General features: G+C 38.2%; 1 protein-coding gene across 1 annotated transcript in view; it reads left to right on the top strand.

The window, feature by feature from the left end:
• Positions 1–23,656, top strand: part of THSD7B (thrombospondin type 1 domain containing 7B) — a 786,243-nt gene that overhangs the window by 267,634 nt on the left and 494,953 nt on the right. Inside the window, exon 5 of the mRNA XM_068543998.1 lies at positions 9,847–10,002. Within this exon, the coding sequence (XP_068400099.1) occupies positions 9,847–10,002 (156 nt within the window). The remainder of the gene's footprint in view (positions 1–9,846; positions 10,003–23,656) is intronic.

The raw sequence follows: 23,656 nt of genomic DNA, 5'->3' as shown, positions 1-23,656 counted from the left end.
TAAATTAAATAATTGTTATCTCATTATTTTTGTTGCTTTTTCTCTCAAATTAAGACTTCATAGAAAGCAACTGTAATATTTTAAAACATAAATCACTGTCTTTTTGATATTATAACCTGTTTTGCTCTGATGATGTATTTAAATGTGCAAAAAATTGGAGTATGCAACTTCTCAAGACAGCTTTTTAATAACTTGACTACTGTCTAAACAAAAAAAAAATTTGTAAAATTCTATGGCATTTCAACTGTTTTAAATGTCTGTATTCTCTGTATGCATCAGAATTCTACCAGAGAATAGCATATTGTATTGGTTAATGTATTATCCCCTGATTATTGCAAAAAAAAAAAAAAAATCAGCATGTAGATTCCAACTTCAAGCAAAACACAGGTATTGAGAAGCACTGTAGTCAAATTAAAAAGATAGATTCCAACCTACAGCCATGAAAATGTGCACTGAATTCAAGAATTTCAGAGCCTTGAGCTGGAAGAGTCTAACATGGTCAAGAAAAGGGAAAACCAGAATCACACTGGCTGGGTTCAGGTCCTGCCTCTGCTTTTGCTAATTATAGAAGCTGGGGCAGAAGTTTAAAATTTCACTTGTCTCACTGGAAACTGGAGATACTAGTAGTACTTGTCTCATAGAACATTTTGCTAATTGAACCAGAATATACTTGTAGACTGCTTAGTCTACAAACTTAAGGTCAATATGTGCTCTAGTCCATGCCTTCCCAAAGGGGATGATATTGCCCCCAAGGGGACAAAAAAAGGTTCTTGGGGTGAAAAAAATCTTACACTTTTTACATATAAAGTATATGTATATAAAACTTACTTACACACAGTATATTTGTGGTGTGAAAATGTTATAGGGTAAAAAGGGAAAAAATGTTTTCAAATGCTCCTTCAGGAGGAGATAACATAACAAAGGTGAGAAGCATTGGATAGTCTATTTATTTTACAGAAGATCAAATGCTAAACAATTTGCCCAATTTACACAGGTAGTGGTAGACTTTCAGTTTAATGGATTTTAATGATAGTATTGATATTTGGCCAATTGGCTTTTCAAAATCATACTCCATAAATTATTCAGAACATTGACTCCCTGACCTGCTAATCATAAAGATTTTCGAAGATATAAGTCCTTACTCTACTCTCTGCTACCCCCTTCCCAATCCTGACCCAGTTCTTCTGAGTTGGGTCTACCTTAGACCCCACTGGTTTATCCAAGTGGGAAGCTAGCTACTACTTTATAATATTGGCCTTGACATAGTGAAGAGCTATAGAAAGTAGGACTTGTAATGTATGAATAGGCCTGGGAGGAAAAGAACTTTCATCCAGTTTTGCAATGCAGGGGTTTTGGTTTGTAATTTTTGTGTTACTTCTAAAAATGTATAATACAATTTCTCATACAAAAGAATGAACTATTCTGCATTTAAAAATGTTTTAGGCGGTGTCTCATTCCTTTCACTACTTAAGAACCTGGTGAATCCCATGAGCCTTCCTTTGAAGTCAGATTAACTTGTTCAGTGTAAAACAATTTGCAAATTTAAAGCAGTGTATGCTAACAAGGCTATCAGGTTCAGTGAGCCCTTTTCTTTCCCTTCCTTTAAAAACAAGATGGTGCACATATTTGTTTTAGAGAGCAATGGTTCTTTCTTGGCTCTCTAAAATAATCACATATTTCCCCTTTTGTTTTATGGCCCCTTAGGAATGGCTTTAAGCTTTGGAGTTTGTGATGTTCTTGGAGGACTGTGTCACCTCAGAGAACATGGATTTCCCCTTCTTGTTACCATTATTTAAAATGTCCATTGAGTTATTCCCGGGTTGAAACATCCACCTTCTATATCCACCTAAATCAGACCTTCTAAATCAGGTGAAGGCCTTTTTTGCTGATGGAGTAACAGGGCATCCTGTGACCAGTACTGAAGTCTGGGAGACCTAGGTCTGCTTTCTTTTGCCACCTTCTGACCTTTCTTACCAGATCTTCCTGTTCCCTGTTCCTGCTCTCTGACACATTCCTATCTCAACCACGTTGTGTTTTTTTTTTTTTTTTTTGTATTTTTAATATATCCTTTTTCTTTCCAATTCTTGCCCAATGGACTTAGGGATGTTTTACGGTCACCTCTGTTTTTCCTCAGTTGATGGGTTGGATATGGTTGATAAGGAAAAAGAACTGGGCTAGTGACGCTATGTGTACCCAGTGGAGGGTGAGCTTTACAGCCCTCCTTCTCCAAGTTCCAAGCTGCCTTAATGGCTTCTTTGGTCATCCTTTGCTCTTTAAGAAAATCTAGGGGTGGGCTGTTTATTGTGAACTCATTGTAATAACTTAAGAATGACTTTAATCTTAAATTTTATTTTTTATAAATGTATTTATTTATTTTTATTTTATTTTTGGCTGCATTGGGTCTTCGTTGCTGCGCGCAGGCTTTCTCTAGTTGCAGTGAGTGGGGGCTGCTCTTTGTTGTGGTGCACAGGCTTCTCTTTGCTGTGGCTTCTCTTGTTTTGGAGCATGGGCTCTAGGTGCGCAGGCTTCAGTAGTTGTGGCACGTGGGCTCAACAGTTGTGGCTCACGGGCTCTAGAGGACAGGCTCCGTAGTTGTGGCGCATGGGCTTAGTTGCTCCCTGGCATATGGGACCTTCCCGGACCAGGGCTCGAACCCGTGTCCCCTGCATCGGCAGGCAGATTCTTAACCACTGCGCCACCAGGGAAGTCCCTCTAATCTTAAATTTTAAGATGAAAATAGTCATTATAATTTAGTTTCATTCTCTCCATCAAACCTTTAGTAATCATTTTAAGTATCTTTCAGAATCACATCAAAAACACCCACCTTGCTCCTTATTTTCCTCTAAAACACCTACCTTTCCTGAGGTTTGGCCTTTAATACTGATATTTTTAAACCTATTTTTTTCCATTTTATTTCTCTTTAAGAATTTTTCAGAAGAGACATAGTGTTCACTTATTCATTTTCCTAATTAAATAGTCTGAGAAACGATCAGAAAGAAATTCTCAAAAGAAGATGTGGTACGTATATACAATGGAATATTAGCCATAAAAAAAGAATAAAATAATGCCATTTGGAGCGACATGGATGGATCTAGTGATTGTCATACTGAGTGAAGTAAGTCAGAGAAAGACAAATATCATATGATATCACTTATATGTGGAATCTAAAAAAATGGTACAAATGAACTTATTTACAAAACAGAAACAGAATCACAGATGTAGAAAGCAAACTTACGGTTACCAAGGGGGAAAGGGTGGGGGGAGGGATAAACTGGGAGATTGGGATTGACATGTACGCAGTACTATATATAAAATAGATAACTAATAAGAACCTACTGTATAGCACAGGGAACTCTACTCAGTACTCTGTAATGACTATATGGGAAAAGAATCTATAAAAGAGTGAAGATATATATGTGTGTGTGTTTAACTGATTCACTTTGCTGTACAGCAGAAACTAACATGACATTCTAAATCAAATATACTCCAATAAAATTAATTAAAAAAAGAGGAACAGAGGAGAGAATATATCATAAAGAAATATATGAATATAGGGCTGAAGGCTACTGTGTTTCTCCCCTAATTTTGTAATTGTTGGATATTGATCTAATTACTTTCTAAAACTGAACACATACTTCATTTATTTTGTCCATTTTTATTCTGAATATTGTTTTCCATCTTTACTTATCACGTTGTTACTCTGTAGCATTAGGAAAATCACTAGTTGGTAGGTATTTTCTAATTCACTATGTGAAATGGATGAAATTTGGAAAATTTTTTGACATGTGGCCAAATTTCACATAATTCCTGCAATTAGAAATAATTATTTTTAGATATTATATTTATGGTACATACATACACATCCTCCTGCCAAACTGTATTGCACAGTACTTTGCCAAGAGAGTCACAATATGGCTAAAATTAAGCTTTATTAGATATAATAGGATGAGATGTGATTTAATTCTTTAAGCTGCCTGTAAGTGCTAGAAGACATATTTGCTTTTATTCTAACCACTAAGTTAAAAGAATGATGCATTATTTTGCAAATCCCAGTGGCAAAAGGCATTTGAAATAATACATGAAGCTTCTTGAAGGAAAATAGCTTTCTGGTTGAAACTGTAATATTATTTATCTTTCCCCTTCAACTGTTTGACTCCTTCAGTTTGTAGAAGCCTATTTATTTTAGCAGTTAGGTGGATTGAATTTCTGCCAAGTCAGTATGCTCCCTAAATGAACATGTCAGAGGCAATACTGTTTCTCAAAAACCATTTAGAAAGCAGCATTTTTACGTAAGTAGGCTCTTTCATTATTTTTGAATTAACTCTGAGCAAATGCTGTTTATATTATGATTTCCTGGACACCCTGTGGAACGAGGGGGTTCTGAGTTTTGAGTGAGAATTCCCTTTGGGTTTGACAGGGCCTGCGTTTGATTTGGAAAATTGAAGTGAATATAACTTTTTGGTCTAAGTTCTTTGTGAAGGCTGATGTCTTTCTGCAAATCAAATATCTTACGTAAAATCAACTGAAGATAGAATGCAGGGGTACTCAGGTACCCCTAAGATAGAAAGCAGACAAAAATCATCCGGGTTTTAAGAGTTCCCAGGAAGTAGCATCACCTTTACTTTCTTTTCATCTCTACCTCCCTGAAAGTACAGGAAAAAAATCAATATGTTTGACTAATTTCTTGCCCATGATCAAGATCTTTCTTTCTGTTCTGAGGGAAAGCTGAGTTCCATTATGCCATGGCAGAATTACCTGATACACTTGCTAAATTTTTAAAGACTCATTTGATGTTTCATCTGATAATAGACATATTAAAAAATAAGAAAATGCCATTGGCTCCTGTGATAACATTTTTTACTCTAAGCAAACATAACTCATTTTTTAAATAAAATACAGAGGGTACCTAGTTATTAATTATAATTAACTAATGATGATGATGATGCAATTTCCATTTAATTTCTTTTTGAGGCATTAAATGGCATTGAAATTTAGATCTTACAAAATGGCCAGCAGTAGGAGTGGGGGGGTAATATACTCTTATTGAATCTTTGTCAACTTATTTCTGTGTTGATTCAAATTAGTTTGGATCAGAGCTTAATTTAGTTTCAAAGAAGGAAATGTGAAGGCGCTCATTTTTCTTTACAGTGGTGGTCACATGCTAATGATCACAACAGGCATTTTTCTTCTTAATTACAAATCATTTCGATTGAATTTGTATGTTCATCTAAAATCACTTTGTCCTTAAGGAAAATCATGAACTATGCACATTTCTAGAATTAAGAACAGTTTTTTTCTTTAACATTAAATATATCAACTCCAGCATATTCCCACCCCCTTTGTTAATTAGCATTCTGTTCATGGAGTAATTCATTATTTAAGGTGATTTTGCAATCATTAGTAGCAGACTTGCACATTTCTTGTAAGGCAGGTCAATTTAATAATTTCTTATTGCAAATGAAAAATTCCAGGTTAGGCACTGAAATATTCAAAGCATTAATGACTACTGCATATGTACAATCACTTATCAGACTGTAATATATTCCCTAGCTTTAGAAAGCTACTGCTATGTAGTGATCTCAGTTGATCTGAGTTAAAAGTTACTTTGTCTCTTTAACACTTTGTGGCCATGAGAGGTCTTTATAGGGACTAACACTGCAGCCTACAAAACCTAAATAGCCTAGAAAACCTTGGGTAATTGCTTACCTAGTCAGGCAATTGGTCAACACAGGAATGGCAGAAGGTGTCAAGGTGACATGGTCTAAGTCAGCTGGAGAAAGTTGGACCAGCATAGACCTTCACTGAATAGGTACACTGATTGCAGCAGGGATCCATTGCATTAGAGCAGACAGTTATTAGCAAATAGAAATAAAGTTGTTTCAGTCAGTATATCTAGAGAAAGGATTTCAGGTGACTAGAAAAGCAGCTCCTCTTCCCGCAAACATCATGGCTGGAGTTTGGTCAAGAAGAATTGAGGGCTCAGTAGAGAGTAAACTACCCAGAACATCCAATTTGAGGTGGTTCAGGTATGCTCCCCTACCCCGCCCACCTCCCAGGATAATTTTATTACATCATGAACAGCTCCAAATAAAAGAACAGTTGTTTAATAAAGTGGAGCACATTTTGGTCTCACTACCTCCTGCTTCGTCAGGGAGGTGTGGGATGGAGCTTGAAGGAGTATTGAAGTGACAATAAAGTAGGAGAGGAATTTGGATTTTGTTTAAAGGGTTAAACAGCCTGCAACCTTCATGAATGTCTTGGATCTGTCATGTCACTAGTTGCCTCCATTGTGGTCACCGTGATTCATAAACAAAATATGTTTGGTACGAATGACCTCATCTGTTCTGTCTGATGCCTTCATTCCATGGAAGGAAAACCAAGAGGAACAGGTGGAGGTAAGTCAGCCACCAGGGACAAGGCTCAGGTCTTGCTCTGCCTTGGACTGGCTGAGTGAACTTGGAGAAACCACCTAAGGTCTTTGGAGTTCAGTTTTTCAGTAAACTTGGTGAATTAAACTAAATTAGCTCTAAAGCTCCCCTTCTAGCTCTAAGAGTCAATAGGCGTAGCGATATCCTGTGTTCACTTTTCTTGGGGAGTTGACTACCTAAGTGGTCTGAAGCTGGTAAGTGCTTCATGACTTACTCATGATTTATTTCTAGAACAAATGTATCCCAGGGGGCTGAAATAGAGAAAAGTTGACCCAAGCCCATTGATTCAATGCCTAAATGAAGCATCTTAGACATGTCCCTGAGACTGGAAGAACTTATTGACATGGATTAAGATCTACTGTCTTTCAAAGCAGCAGGTGCTGAAGAGGCATGAGTGCTCTGACAAATGGCCTCACTCCCACCCCTGGGCCTCCAATTATGTCGCTTAGTAGCCTCCAGGGAAATCCCCCCATTCCTCACCAGCACACCATGTCTCTCCCTAATTTCATATCTTAGTACCATTAGCCCTAATGTCCAACAGTCAATTGATTGACAGTTAAGTATTTATCAAAGGGGACCTTAGGGGACTTAACCCCTCACCTCCCAATAATCATCAACAGCTCTCCAAAAATAAACCAAATAAACATAATATCTGTAAAAACATTGTCCTTGACAAATGCAGCTTCAGGACAAGTTTCCCAGTCTCTTTCCAACTGCACTACCAACCCTAAGGCTTAACTGCCTTCTGGACAGCTAAGCCATTCTGGCGCTTCTAACGAGATTTAGTTCAGACCTGCTGTAAGCCTAGGTATTGCGCTGGTGGACTGACCAGTTTCAACTGCAGGGTCCAACCTCAAGTTCAGAGATTGTGGCAGCAAGTGTCTGCTGGGTCTTGGAGCTGAGACATTTGGGGTACCTTCTCCGCATTGATCATCAGACACTTAAGTTCTGTCTGGTGTTACAGGGAGACAGCCATGGCAAAGGAAAGAGAAGCAGCAATAATGGCTTTCTAGTCTTATTGTTGAGGCTCATGGACTCATGAATGCTTAGTACCAACTCACATTGAAAAAGAGGCTCCATGAGGACAAGTGACCTTGTCTGTTTCACTACTAATCTAGCTTCAGCACCTAACACAGTGTCAACTCATGGTAAGTACTTAGCAATGTAGGTTGAATGACTGATGATGAGGCCACATAGAGCAGTGGTTCACAGCACAGATTCTGGAACCAGACCACCATGTTCCAAATCCTGGCTCCACTGCTTGCTAATTGGGAATGTGAGCAAGTGAGTAAACTGTGTCTCAGTTTCCCCATTTTGAAGTAGGAATAATAATAGTATATATCTCAAAGTTATGCAGGATAGATGAATTGATGTTTATAGACAGTGCCTGGCATGCACTATAAATGTTTATTAAACAGCTGGAGTAATCAGTTTACATGCCCCCACTTCCTTTTCCATCATTACTTAGGTTTTGTTTTTGGAACTAAAGTTTGAGTTTGTGAGAACACATGCTAACCAAGCATGGGCCTGGACCGAAACACACTTCTGCCTTAAGACCTCTGGCTGTGCAGCTTTCTATTTACACAATGCTCTAAAGCATCTCTTTCTATCAATCTTGTTAAAATGCTACTTGACTTACCCTTCTCGACTGAGAGTTCCTTGAAAGCAGACACCATCCAATAGGGCCTGATTTAAATGGGTACTCGGTGGTTTTGAAATGAATGCATGATGTACTCAGTGAATGGCTGCTTGTGGGTCTTTTACTCACTCCTGGGGAAGGAATTGCAAACCCCCCCCCCCCCATCTCACAGTTTCTTCTTTACCCGTGGTCCATCAGTGTCACATGTACATCCACAGTCCTGGTCACTCCAACCTCCCCACCCAGCTGTTGTTATCTTCAGCACAATCTCTGATCATCACCTCTCCTCAGCCTTTCCAGGAAACCCCTTTACTGTCTCCCAATATCTGCTCTCTCTTCCCTTGCCTGTCTCTTCCACATGGCTTGCAAGCTTTGACGTTTACGTTAGCAATCTTGCTTTGTTCCTGTCTTTTATTTTAAGTCAGGTCAAATCCTTTTGGTAAACTGTAAAAGAATTATTTGCAAACAAACCATTATTATCATTTTCCTTTGCAACCTTTTGTTTTTCCCATTCACCCTCATAAACACCTCAAGCCGCTCCACTTCTTTCCCCGATGGTTAAAACATCTTCATGACAGTATTTTTTTCATTTTGCTCTTGCTTTGGTTTACATTCAGAGTTCTGCTGGTCACAGCCATGATTTATTTCGATCTGTATCTGATTTAATTCACATCTTATGTAAAGAGGAAGCAAAGTAGATGGGGTGATTTACCGCCCTATTGTCTCATACCAGTCTCCATCTTTGAAGCACTTCTGATCTGCTTAACGGATGGAAGTGACATATAGGAAATATTTCGACCATAGGACAAGACAACCCATAAGATAAAACCGTCTGATCTTAAACCATTGGCTCACAAACTCTGAATTGCTCCAAAACCCGCTTAGTGTGGGATCACTCTGTGCAAGTGTAGTCAGGCACTTGGCTGTTCTTTTATTGGGTCATTTTGGGGTATTGCTATCCTAGCTCCTATTATGTTATAATCTCCATGAGAATCAGGAGCCCATCTTCTTCTTCATCTGTGTATTTTCATGATTCTCAGCATGGGTCTGCATAGAGAGGACACTTGATGAGCACCACTGATGGACAGATGATTACTGCCTCCTGCCTTGACCCAGTTCTGGGCATTCTCCAGGCGCAGGTGCATACCAGGAAGAGCTGGAAGGTTCCTAGTTGGCATTTCCTGTGGTTCCGCAGACACTCCTTTTGCCTCTGGGTAGGCTTTCTAATGAAACTGACTTCCAGGGGCCAATTCTGCCACCGCAGATCCTGATTTTTCTTCTTCTTCTAAAAACCATTTTTCCTCCGTGTCTTCGAGAGGTCCACCCCTCAGGAGAGTAATAGCAGTAGATTGGTTATGCTAAACACCCCACCTCAGGGTTCAATTTTGAATTTTCCACAACAAGCCAGTCATTTGTATAGTCGAGATAGACTCATCTTGGAACTTCACAAAGCCACTTAATTTTTTTAAACTTCATAACTCTAGATAATTTGTATCTAGGTTTCCAGTCCTCTCTTGGATTCCCAGGGAATACTCTGTCAAACAGGAAACTCAAATGCATGCCCTTTGTCACTGTCTTTTCTTGCCTTTCCTCACCCCAAATGCTAATAATGTGGAGCTAAGTAGTACATATTGGAAGAGTGTTGATATTTTGTTTGCCTATAATCTGTTTAACCATAAAGCTGATGTGAGCAAGGCAGGCACACAAATAAAGATGGGAAAAATTCTAGGGATGTTCAGAGAATGTGACTCGGGCCATTTTTTTTTTCCATCCATGCAGTGTCTAGACCCGTGGAAAAGACATTATGTTTGGGACCTGCCCCTTCAGCTTCTCAGCTCTGCAATATCCCTTGCTCTACAGACTGTATAGTATCTTCCTGGTCAGCCTGGGGCTTGTGCATCCATGAAAACTGCCACGATCCTCAGGGAAGAAAAGGTGAGTGCCTTGTTTGTGTGTGCTTCATTTCCTTCCAGTGCACACTATTTATTCTGGTCGCTAAATAGCCCCTTAAGTCTGCTTAGGACAATATTTGTTTGTAAAATGTAGATAACCAGCTCAAGTCTGCCAGCATTCAGTTATTAAGGAAGCATTGGAGACATTTCTATGGACACAGAATCCTACCTTGGTTGACCTTCCAATTAGGCTCGTAGCTGGTGAAGTGACTATTACTGAAAAATGGTATAATTTAACCCCGCAAGATACTTGGTCCTGACCAAAATGTCCATAAGACATTTGTTCCACACCAAAACATCCTTCATATTTGGACCTGTCCAAAACATCCATGAGCATATTTGTCCCATGCCACATGATTTGATTAGGACCAAATTTCAAGAATCTTTTGCCATGCACCAAATGTCTTTTGGACATTTTGGACTGGATCAAATATCTGCTAACCATAAATTAATGATTTTTTAATATGTAATGGTTATACTGTAGAAATTAGATATGATTTCTGTAATCATATCAAGAAACAACAGTCTTGCATATCTATTTATTATTTTCAGATTCCCAAAGGCTGAATCACATGCTGAATTTGATGTTATAGTTCAAATTTTCATGAGGGGCATTTATGTGTGTTGTTTTCTTTTCATGTTGTCCTCAGGCTTAAAGCAAAATCTTCAACCTTTGTGTGCTTGTTTAAATTTGTAACACTATGACACTAGATATCAATTACAGGAAAAAAACTGTAAAAAATACAAATACATGGAGGCTAAATAATACACTACTAAATAACCAAGAGATCACTGAAGAAATCAAAGAGGAAATCAAAAAATACCTAGAAACAAATGACAATGAAAACACGATGGCCCCAAACCTATGGGATGCAGCAAAAGCTGTTCTAAGAGGGAAGTTTATAGCAATACAATCCTACCTTAAGAAACAAGAAAAATCTCAGATAAACAACCTAACCTTACACCTAAAGCAATTAGAGAAGGAAAAACCAAAAAAAACCCCAAAGTTAGGAGAAGGAAAGAAATCATAAAAATCAGATCAGAAATAAATGAAAAAGAAATGAAGGAAACCATAGCTAAGATCAATAAAACTAAAAGCTGGTTCTTAGAGAAAATAAACAAAATTGATAAACCATTAGCCAGACTCATCAAGAAGAAAAGAGAGAAGACTCATATCAATAGAATTTGAAATGAAAAAGGAGAAGTAACAACTGACACTGCAGAAATACAAAGGATCATTAGAGTTTACTATAAGCAACTATATGCCAATAAAATGGACAACCTGGAAGAAATGGACAAATTCTTAGAAAAGCACAACCTTCTGAGACAGAACCAGGAAGAAATAGAAAATATAAACAGACCAATCACAAGCACTGAAATTGAAACTATGATTAAAAACCTTCCAACAAACAAGAGCCCAGGACCAGATGGCTTCACAGGTGAATTCTATCAAACATTTAGAGAAGAGCTAACACCTATCCTTCTCAAACTCTTCCAAAATATAGCAGAGGGAGGAACACTCCCAAACTCATTCTACAAGGCCGCCATCACCCTGATACCAAAACCAGACAAAGATGTCACAAAGAAAGAAAACTACAGGCCAATATCACTGATGAACATAGATGCAAAAATCCTCAACAAAATACTAGCAAACAGAATCCAACAGCACATTAAAAGGATCATACACCATGATCAAGTGGGGTTTATCCCAGGAATGCAAGGATTCTTCAATATACGCAAATCAATCAACGTGATACACCATATTAACAAACTGAAGGATAAAAACCTTATGATAATCTCAAAAGATGCAGAAAAAGCTTTCAACAAAATTCAACACCCATTTATGATAAAAACCCTCCAGAAAGTAGGCATTGAGGGAGCCTACCTCAACATAATAAAGGCCATATATGACAAACACACATCCAACATCTTTCTCAATGGTGAAAAACTGAAACCATTTCCTCTAAGATCAGGAACAAGACAAGGTTGCCCAGTCTTACCACTATTATTCAACATAGTTTTGGAAGTTTTAGCCACAGCAATGAGAGAAGAAAAAGAAACAAAAGGAATCCAAATCGGAAAAGAAGAAGTAAAGCTGTCACTGTTTGCAGATGACATGATACTATACATAGAGAATCCTAAAGATGCTCCCAGAAAACTACTAGAGCTAATGAATGAATTTGGGAAAGTAGCAGGATACAAAATTAATGCACAGAAATCTCTTGCATTCCTATATACTAATGATGAAAGTTCTGAAACAGAAATTAAGGAAACACTTCCATTTACCATTGCAACAAAAAGAATAAAATACCTAGGAATAAACCTTCCTAGGGAGACAAAAGACCTGTATGCAGAAAACTATAAGACACTGATGAAAGAAATTAAAGATGATACCAACAGATGGAGAGATATACCTTGTTCTTGGATTAGAAGAATCAACATTGTGAAACTGACTATACTACCCAAAGCAATCTACAGATTCAGTGCAATCCCTATCAAACTAGCAATGGCATTTTCCCCAGAACTAGAACAAAACATTTCACAATTTGTATGGAAACACAAAAGACAAATAGCCCGAATAGCCAAAGCAATCTTGAGAAAGAAAAACGGAGCTGGAGGAATCAGACTCCCTGACTTCAGACTATACTACCAAGCTACAGTAATCAAGACAGTATGGTAGTGGCACAAAAACAGAAATATAGATCAATGGAACAGGATAGAAAGCCCAGAGATAAACCCACACACATAAGGTCACCTTATCTTTGATAAAGGAGGGAAGAATATACAAGGGGGAAAAGACAGCCTCTTCACAAAATGGTGCTGGGAAAACTGGACAGCTACATGTAAAGATGTATCCCTAACACCATTCACAAAAATAAACTCAAAATGCATTAAAGACCTAAATGTAAGGCCAGACATTATAAAACTCTTAGAGGAAAACATAGGCAGAACACTCTATGACATAAATTACAGCAGGATCCTCTTTGACCCACCTCCTAGAGAAATGGAAATAAAAACAAAAATAAACAAATGGGACCTAATGAAACTTAATAGCTTTTGCACAGCAAGGGAAACCATAAACAAGACAAAAAGACAACCCTCAGAATGGGAGAAAATATTTGCAAATGAATATTTGCAACTAACAAAGGATTAATCTCCAAAATATACAAGCAGCTCGTGGAGCTCAATATCAAAACAACACACAACCCAATCCAAAAATGGGCAGAAGACCTAAATAGACATTTCTTCAAAGAAGATATGCAGATTGCCAACAAACACATGAAAGGATGCTCAACATCACTAATCATTAGAGAAATGCAAATCAAATCTACAGTGAGGTATCACCTCACACCAGTCAGAATGGCCATGATCAAAAAATCTACCAACAATAAATGCTGGAGAGGGTGTGGAGAAAAGGGAACCCTCTTGCACTCTTGGTGGGAATGTAAATTGATACAGCCACTATGGAGAACAGTATGGACGTTCCTTAAAAAACTAAAAATACAACTACCATACTACCCAACAATCCCACTACTGGGCATATACCCTGAGGAAACCATAACTCAAAAAGAGTCATGTACCACAATGTTCATTGCAGCACTACTTACAATAACCAAGACATGGAAACCACCTAAGTGTCCATCAACAGATGAATGGATAAAGAAGATGTGGCACATATATACAATGGAATATTACTCAGCCATAAAAAGAAACAAAATGAGTTATTTGTAGTGAGGTGGATGGACCTAGAGTCTGTCATACAGAGTGAAGTAAGTCAGAAGGAGAAAAACGAATACCATATGCTAACACATATATATGGAATCGAAAAAAAAAAAGGTTCTGAAGAACCTAGGGGGTAGGACAGGAATAAAGATGCAGACGTAGAGAATGGACTTGAGGACATAGGGAAGGGGAAGGGTAAGCTCGGACGAAGTGAGAGAGTGGCATTGACATGTATACACTACCAAATGTAAAATAAATAGCTAGTGGGAAGCAGCCGCATAGCACAGGGAGATCATCTTGGTGCTTTGTGTACACCTAGAGGGGTGGGATAGGGAGGGTGGGAGAGAGATGTAAGAGGGAGGAGATGTGGGGATATAGGTATATGTATAGCTGATTCACTTTGTTATACCACAGAAACTAACACAACATTGTAAAGCAATTATATTCCAATAAAGATATTAATAAAAACCCCACAAAACTCTTCAGTGGCCAAGAGACAGATACAATGGATAAAATAAAGAAATTTAAATAATCCAAAAAATATATATTTAAAAAAAAGAGAAGAAAAGAAGCCCTTGATGGGAGCTGTAGTGAAAAAGAAAAAAAAAAAAATATATATATATATATATGTGTATATATACACACTCCAGAAAAGATGTTAAAAAAAAAATCTGTAGGTCTGAGCAGTCCTGTTTTCTTTGGTTTGCTGTTATATACACATCTGCATCTTCAAATGTACATTTTTAGTGGCATCTTGACTTCTCTTTTATTGATCCTTCAGTTTTTATTGATACTGTGTTCCTTAATGGCAGTGCTAAAAGGAAATATTCATTTTACTAAGAGAAATGAGATCCAAGGATGTTCCACAAGTTAGGTTGTGTTTGCTAAGCACTAATCCCTCCAGTTATCCCACGCAAAAGAAGACCACATGGCCAAGTGCTTGATGCTACAATACTGATGCTCTCAGCTTAATTCTACCTCCATTTGAAAACTCATATTTCAGAACTCCCCAGAGAGCTCACAGGCACACATGGGCACACCCAGGTTCACACACCCATGTCCCTTGGCTTTTCTCTTTATTCTGTCTCTTTTGTTCTAAGGTAGAAGAGGAGTATGTGTATTGCGTCTAGGACAGAAAGGCTAAATTTAAGTCTTTTGTCAAACAATAGAAATCTGAATCTCAGTAGAATATGGGGGTCTATTGGAAAGCTCATGCTACTCCTGTATTAGACATGTAACCAGAATGCCCCCCAAGCCTCTTTAGCTTATAGGTACAAATAATTTCCCATTAATTCTAACACTCACGATTTGTTGTCTTGTGGTCCACACGTGTATAACTGGACTATGCAAGTCTCTTGTAGTTGTATATGAGGCTCCCCAGGGTGACTTACCTGTTATTAGAACCAGTCCTCTTATGTTTGATGTGTGTGTCTCTGTTTTAAGGTCTCTGTCTAGAAGATCATTTGAGGCTGGACTTAGGCTCCTGCAGCCACTGTGGCCATGGCTGTCCCTGCTGGCACAATGTTACTGCATTGAGTGTTGCCTTCCTTTGCTTTCAAAGCTGGAGAACCCACACCAGGCCAAGTGGGCCCTATATTCATTGGGACACTTTTGGTTATAAGTGACAGAAGCCCAATTCCAACTAGTATAAGCCAAAATAAGGGAACTTATTAGCTCATCTAGCTAAAAATAGAAGGGAAGGTAGGGTGGCATCCCAAAGTATCAAGAGGTCAACAGAGCACAGTTTCATTCTTTATCTTCCTCTTTATAGTCTTCTGTTTCTACAGTCTTCTATTCTTTTCTCTTTCTATTTATAATCTATTTCTCCATCTCTTGCTTCTACTTTTCCCTTTATTAGGTTCAGTTTAAGGCAGGTCCTCTCCATGGAGCAAAGACCACCATTAATTTTCTTTCTTTTCTTTTTTTTAACCACTAAACATTTATTGTAGATTTAGTTTTGGTTAACATATGCCTTTTAGTGTTTATTCGTGTCCTTGACAGATGGATAACAAGGCAACAACAAAATTCTGTAACTATTTGAGACACTCTGATTTGAAACATCTATTTCTTAGAATTTGTTAACAAAAATTCAAGTATTAGATGTTGTTCTAAATCCCTTCAGTGATATAAATAATTGTCTTCTATTGCTTAAGAGGCAGTATTACATTCGAACCTTATTTTGTGCAGTTGATGTTTGATTTAAAACAAAACAAAAAATTAGACAGCCCTATATCATCCTAATTATCTAAGCTCAATTTGTAAAATCTATTTATGATTTTACTGGGGCAGATTGTAAAAGTCTCTCAATTTCATAAAATCTTTCAGAGGTCAGTTAACATCAACATGGTCTGCAGATCACAAATTAGAGAATAAAGATAAAAATTTTGTTTCCTTGATTCTTAGATCCATTCTTGTCACACATTTTGGTTTCTAGATCTAATTGTGTCACAAAATCAATAAGCACATTTTATGTGGAGGGTTTTTTTCTCTAGAACATTGTAATAAAATCAACATAACATCTTATAAAGGGTAATATCTTATTTTTATGGTTAATTAATTTTTATCATCTATATTGAGATATAACTGACATATAACATTGTGTAATTTTAAGGTACACAACATGATGATTTGATATATAATCATATATATATATATATATATATATATATATATATATATATATATATATATATATGACTATTGCAGTGAGGTTAGTTAACATATCCATCACCTCACAGAGTTACTTTTTTTTGTGGTAAGGACTTTTAATATTTTTCTCTCTCTGTACCCTTGTGTTCATTGCCACATTATTCACAATAGTCAACATATGGAACCAGACAAAATGCCCAAAGACGGATTAATGGATAAAGAAAATGTTATATATATATATATATGTATGTATATATCTCACATATATATCATATTTATATCACATATATAGAAAGTATATATATGAATATTTTTTGGCCATAAGAAAAGAAGGAAATCCTGCCATTTGTGACAATATTGAGGAAGCTTGAGGGCATTATACAAAGTGGAATAACTCAGAGAGAGACAAATACTGTATAATCTCAATACTGTATAATCTCAAATACTGTAAATCTCAATTTATGTAGATTCTAAAAAACCCAAGCTCATAGTAATAGAGAGTAGAATGGTGGTTGCCAGGGGCTAGGTGGTAGGAAAAATGGGGAGATGTTGATCAAAGTGTACAAACTTCCAGTTGCAAGGTGAATAAGTTCTTAGGATCTAACGTACAGCATCTAATGTATAGCATGGTTAACAATACTGTGTTTATACTTAAAAGTTGCTAAGAGATTAAATTTTCAAAGTTCTCACCACACATACACACATAAGGTAATTTTTATTGTCGATGGTAAATAAAGTAGCAAGAAGTGTCTTCCTTAATAATTTCAGGAAGAGTCCTGGAATTGAGTCTTACTGGCTGCTTTGTGTCATGTGTTCCTCTCTGACCCAGACGCTCTGATTGCGGGATGTGGGGCTGAACCAGCCAGGTCCTAGGCATGCGGCCACCACTGGAGGGACAACTCCATCCAAGCCTCACAAGCTGAGAGTGGGGCAGGAGCAACTCCTTTAAGGAAATATGAGGTCCTGATCCTGCAAGAAGATAGAAGCAATGCAGGGGTCAAATGTAATAGATGTTTATTAAATGCTTTGTCCCCTTTGTTCTGGCCCATAGAGTCTCTGTAACAATTCAGAAAATGAAAATGCTCCTTTTTCCCAATTCTGTGTTGCAGTTTTGGCCACTTGAGCCAAATTTTCACAAAACCCTTTGTGAAAAACTGCACTTTCAACTTTTATTTCTGTCTTCCTCTTCCATGTAACTCAGAACAGGTCCATGGAACTCATCTGGGAAACTCACAACATTCTGACCCTTTCATTCACCCCATTTTCCCAAGATGCTTTTATGCCAAACTACTTCATCATTGGCTTCTCTCCCCCTCTTGCATAAGTCAACTCTGACAAAGGCACCCTGGTGCATCGTTCATTAGACTTCACCTGTTGTGGGTTAAATTGTGTCCTCCAAAAAGATATGTTCAATACTAACCCCTTGGACACGTGAATATGCCCTTATTTGGAAATAGGGTTATTGTGAATGTCATCAGCTTGAGATGAGGTCATATTGGATTGGGCTAGGCCCTATTCTAATGACTGATATCCTTATCCAAAGAGGAAAATCTGCACACAGAGCTACACACAGAGGAGAGTGCCTTATGAAGATACAAAGACACAGAAGACAAGGAGTAGGCCATGTGAAGACAGAGGCAGACATTAGAGTGAGGCTTCTATAGGCCAATAACTACTAGAAGCTAGGAGAGAGGCATGAAAACAGTCCTTCCCTAGAGCATTCAGAGGGAGCATGGCTCTACTGACACCTTGATTTGGGGCTTCTAGCCTCCAGAATTATGAGGCAGATTTCTGTAGTTTTTACGTTACTCAGTTTGTGGTACTTTGTTTTGGTCACCCAAGGAAACTAATATACTGCCCAACTTTGTATCAGCATTTAGTTTCAGCAAGGATCCAACACTTCCTAAAATGTCAAAACTAAAGTGTGGAGAAGTAAAGAAATTATCCTAAATCCCATAGTGATTTAATAATGGCCAGGCCAGCACTAAGAACTTGCATTCCTGTCTTCTCAGTCCACTGTTCCTTCTAACACTGGCTTCCTTAATGATTTCCTCCATAAGTCTAAAGAAGTTTGGATCAAGGCACAAGTCCAACACTGAGGTTAGCAGAGAAGCCCTCTGCCCATTGGCCAGTGGGAACCATTATCCATGAGAGCGAATCACTGAGCTGATGTAGGGGATATGGCGTGAGGTGTGGGATTCACCTTAGCTCCAGTGCATCATCTTTGGAGAGAGAGCAAAAGTGGATTGCAGTTGTATGAGAAGGGGAGGGTATTCCAAGAACAGCTTGAGAGCACCAGGTATCTGGGATGTGTGTTTTTTGCCTTCAACAATAAATTTTTCAAAGAAAGGCTTAGCCTTTGGGGCTTGAAGGAAAGGGTAGAGACAGTAGAACTTCTTTATCTGAAGGTGGTAGTTTTACCAGCCACCTGCTGAGTTTAGGGGCATGTTGGGATTGATGAGAATTACTGAGGCTAAGTGACCTGCCCTAGGAACTAAGTAATCACAGACGGGACAGAGTATAAGCTGCAGTGATTGTTATTCAGGTCTGGGAGTTTGCAGTTTTATAAATGTCTCCCTAGAGTAGAGAGAATTTTTATTTGTAAGGTCTTACTAAAACCTGCCAGGACCACCTGCCTATCATCCCTCTTGGGAAGAATAAAAAATAGAGTTCTCCCTCCAGGGAAATGATTCTGTGCCTACAAGGAGTCCAAGCGTGTTATGATGAGGCTAAGTCATCTTGTTATTTCCATTGACTCGTGAGCATGAGTTCCAGGATCGTCTCAATCTAGGTCTGTCCCATGGTCCTACCGCGGGTTCTGCCAGAGTCTCTGACTGGCACAAACTAAATGTAGTTGAGAATTCCACGGAGGCTGGAGTACACTGGTTAATGCATTAAACATCACACAACTCTGGGATATGACTGAACTGTTTAGTTTCATATTTGAATTGCCTACCCTAAAGAAATGCAGTGAACCTCCTAGCAGAAATCTAGGATAGTCATATTTTCCTAGATACTTTATACTCCTCTTTATGTATGGATGGTGGAGGATTTGAGGAGGAAAAACAGCAAACCACCACGGCAAGGAATAAATGTGTAAAGTTGGAGGTAATTACTTTTTCGCCTCACTCGTCTTTTTCCCAGTCACGTGTTATTGCTTTGGTATGGTCCCTTTTGTTCACATTTTTAAAAATATAGTAGAAGAGGACGGGAAAGCATGAAATGTTTTATTATCTAATAGAAGAAATTAGTTACTGTAGAAATTATCTTCATGTGGCTGTTATTTTTAGGCAGACACCAGGAATCATCTGAGGTTTGTGGCCATCAGCCATTCAAAGTACATTAGAAAAATCCACCGTTGTACACAGCCTTTGCTCCTTCCATCAGGTCTGTGACAGGCAGACAAGGGGATGGGTGTTCGGCAGGTCGGTACTTGTCAAGTGAAGCTAGGACACCTTTCAGAGGAATTTAAATTGGATCAGGTTTTATCATTCATTGCTTTATATTTGATACTCTCCCAGAGAGTTATAATTAGAGATACATGAAAGAGAAATAACCTGAAAAACTTGCTGATGGATGAACTCTACCCATAGGTATAGTGCATTTTAAAAAATTCTTTTTGATACATAGATTTATATGACATCCTTGTCCCTTTTCAGATATATTCTAGAAAGGCAACCTTGCCTACAGAAGTTGTTCTTAAGAGAAATTTGATGGAGGCTTCCTGATATGGCATTACAATAGGTAACTGCTTGTGTGTTAGGACTTCAGGGAATCCTACCCTCCCTCAGTATAGTATCCCTTACCCCTACCCCCATTATAGCACCTAAAGGTCTAAAAATCCCCATAGGAAAAGACATTGTGAAACTGAGAAGCCATGACCATCTATGAACATAGTCTTTTATGCTCCGAAACAAATCAATTTAGATGACACACTAAAGTAGGAAGATACTGCCATGTTTTAGATCTTATATAACAAGGATGGGGAAAATTTCCATTTTCATCCATGCCTGCTAGAAAGATCCACCATGAATGAGAAGTCTATGAAATAATTTTGCTTTGTCACAGATCATATGTAAGGCAGGTTTTTTTCTTTTTCCTTTTTTCCATGCCTGTGTGTGCTGGGGCTGGTGGTGGGCTATGCCTCCTCCTCATCCTGAGCATTGAGGGTTCTCATGTTCATGATCTTCTGCTTCTTTTTTCTGTATTCATAAGAAGGTGTCAACTTAGAACAATACTATAAGATGCTACCTTTGCAGGAATGGTTGTTGATTTCTAAAGAGCTAGAATCAAAGATTCAGTCTGCTCAGGTTCTTTGACTCAGAGTTGTTAACCAGCGTCCAAGGCTGCAGAGGTGAGGAGCAAATGGAATGCTTCAAGAGAGAATAAGCTTCTGTTATCCTTGATCAACCTGCTGGATGTTTCTTCAAGCCTGTCCCAACAGAGTCAGTGTAGAGACAAGTGTTGGCATTGGTGGCTTTGTAGAAGCTCACGTGGACACTTTTGGGCCACTAGCATGTGAAGATATAGGTCCTTAGACCTGGATTGACCCTCCTGAGCCTCCTTTAATTTTTCTATGGCCTCAGTTAAAAAACATTGACCTCTCTTCTGCCACTGGCACTTCTTTCCTTTGCTTTCCCCAACCCACGAATCATTCTTTTTTAATTATCCTCAGTAGAATATGCACTAAAATAGTAGAATATATACTAAATCCTTGGGTTCATAGAGAAAAACCGTGCAAATATAGTTTCACTGAAGGTGAACTGAATCTGTGGTCAGGAAGTGATTATTAGAACTCCTTCTTGCTACTCGGTACCTAAAGTCCTGATATGTAATCTGCACAGCTTTATTTTAAGGAAATGATCCACTGTACCTGTCAGATTCACTGTTCTAAGTGGGGCTAGAACACGTCATACACAAGAGCTGAATTGAATTCTTTCTTGTGAAGAGGTAACAACTCAGGAAGACCTCAGCTGAATTTCATACATATCCATTTTTGTAATTGAAGTATAGTTGATTTACGATACTTTGTTTCAGGTGTACAGCACAGTTATATGTATATATGTATATATGCAGTTATATATATGTATGTATATGTATGCATATATGTATACATATGTACATATATGCATGTATATGCGTATATGTGTGTGTGTGTATATTCTTCAGATTCTGTTCCCTTATAGGTATTACAAAATATTGAGTATAGTTCCCTGTGCTATACAGTAGTTCCTTGTTGGTTATCTATTTTATATATAGTAGTGTGTATATGTTAATACCAACCTCCTAATTTATCCCTCATACATATCCATTTAATCAGTTATGTGCCTTAGGAGAAGTAATAAGTTATCATCTAGTCTTAGTTTTCACGTATGTAAAATGAGAATAGTAACTTATGAAATTGTTTAGGGGATTTATTAATTTGGGGTAATAGAAGTAAAGTGGCTATCACAGTCGTGGTATAGGGTAGATGCTTAGTTAATATATGTGCTTTTTGACTTGTTGGACTGTATGCTCTGGGAAGAATAGATTTATGTTTTCTGTTCCTCCTGTGGCTTCCCACAGTATATTATAGTGATCTACATATGGCAGTTAATGTTTACTGAATGGTACTGTCTGATTAGTATGGAATTCAGTGAATGAAGGTAAATGGTTGGCTGGGCCCAGCCACTGTGGACTTGGCAGTTGCGTACCTCTCAGAACAGAAGTACCCAGAGGAAGCCTGATGTCTATTGCAGCCATGAACACCAATGTGTGATTAAAGTTAAGCGCTAACAAGAGAATCCAAGGTTTTTGTTTATGCTGAGCTTGTGCTTTGATGTGATCCTAGCTAGAGTCAGGACAAGGGCAGCACAAATGAGTGGCTGAAAGAATTTACTGACTGAGGAGACGTAATCTACAGATTTATGGCGAGATGGATGCAACTTGATTTATAGAGGAAAACTGCACCTGCCCCTCACTGGTGTTAAGCTCTAGGTAATAGAACACCCAGCATCCCTCCGTAAAGGCTGCTAAGTTTCTGAGCCGGTTGTCAAACATTGTAAATCATGGAGACCCATGCCGTGTCTTGCTCAAAGATATAAACTAAACAAGCACAAGCATAAGACAATAAATAAGCAGTATATGGACATTACATGTAAGCATAGAGGTCATCCAAGTTGTGTGGCAATGAGGGCTCAGAGGTCATTGTAGTTTGATGGCCATCAAGTGTAGTTTAGAGCTCTGTATGTTTCCTGCCGCTCTTCTCAAGGTGGCGGGGGAAGGGAGCTGAACTTTCCTGCAGGTTTTATTTTGACTAATTAATGACATGGACTTGGAGGTATGAAGCGCAGCAGAAGCCATCTATTGTTTTAATTGCCTCTGACCTTAATATTTTCAATGCCATGAGGATATGTTCTCTGACTGGCCAAATGATGCCTTCCCACAGGTGGTCAATCCATAAAGTAAGAATCTGTCTTTTAAAAGGAGCTCATGGGTTAACCCTGAACCAAAAAAAAAAAAAAAAAAAAAAAACCCGATAAAGCCCTTACAACTTTGTATCTAAAATACTTGCCCAGCCCTGCAACATTCTAAGGGAGCTCGGCTCCATCTTGTGGCCTAAAACCACGTGTCCATTTGTTGCATCCTTCTTGGCTACTTAAGAGGAGCCAGTCTTTTGCCAACTACACCTTGAGCCTTGTATTCTTTTTGTCTCACTACTATTTGTGGGGAAATAGGCATGGCCCTGGCAAACTGAGAGGGGTACACCTGGCTTTGTTACCTCTCATGCTCCCAAACTTATCTCTCTCCCCTCCTCTTGTGGGAAGAGTGGTGGGTTACCACAGTCTTCTGCTGTGAATTCAGTGTTCTCATGCTATCTTCCTAAAAGTCTCTTATTTATTTATTTATTTTTACCTGTCCCAAGGAATAAATGGTCATTTCTTAAGATGCTATTATGTAATAAGATTGGTTTCGTTAAAAAAAAAAAAAAAAAAAAAGAATTAAAGGAATTAAATCCGTTGACTGAATTTGGAGAATTAAAGGATGGACGGTAAAATATGAGACCCATGGAAGGTAGGCCTAGTTTTTAGAAGTGATATGTCCTGAGGGCCAGAGATGGAAAACTCACAAACAAAAGGGTTGCATCTCGTTCTCAGTCACTTTTTAAAGCTTACGTGGCTTTTTAAAATGTAAATTAATTCCCATCATTTAAAAATAGAGAGATGTCATATAAAAAACAAACATAACTTGGATTTCTGGCTTCTTAGTCAAAATTGGAAGATTTG

This window comes from Eschrichtius robustus, chromosome 5 (assembly GCF_028021215.1).
Source record: "Eschrichtius robustus isolate mEscRob2 chromosome 5, mEscRob2.pri, whole genome shotgun sequence".
Lineage (NCBI taxonomy): Eukaryota > Metazoa > Chordata > Mammalia > Artiodactyla > Eschrichtiidae > Eschrichtius > Eschrichtius robustus.
This window is presented reverse-complemented; position numbering and strand designations above follow the sequence as displayed.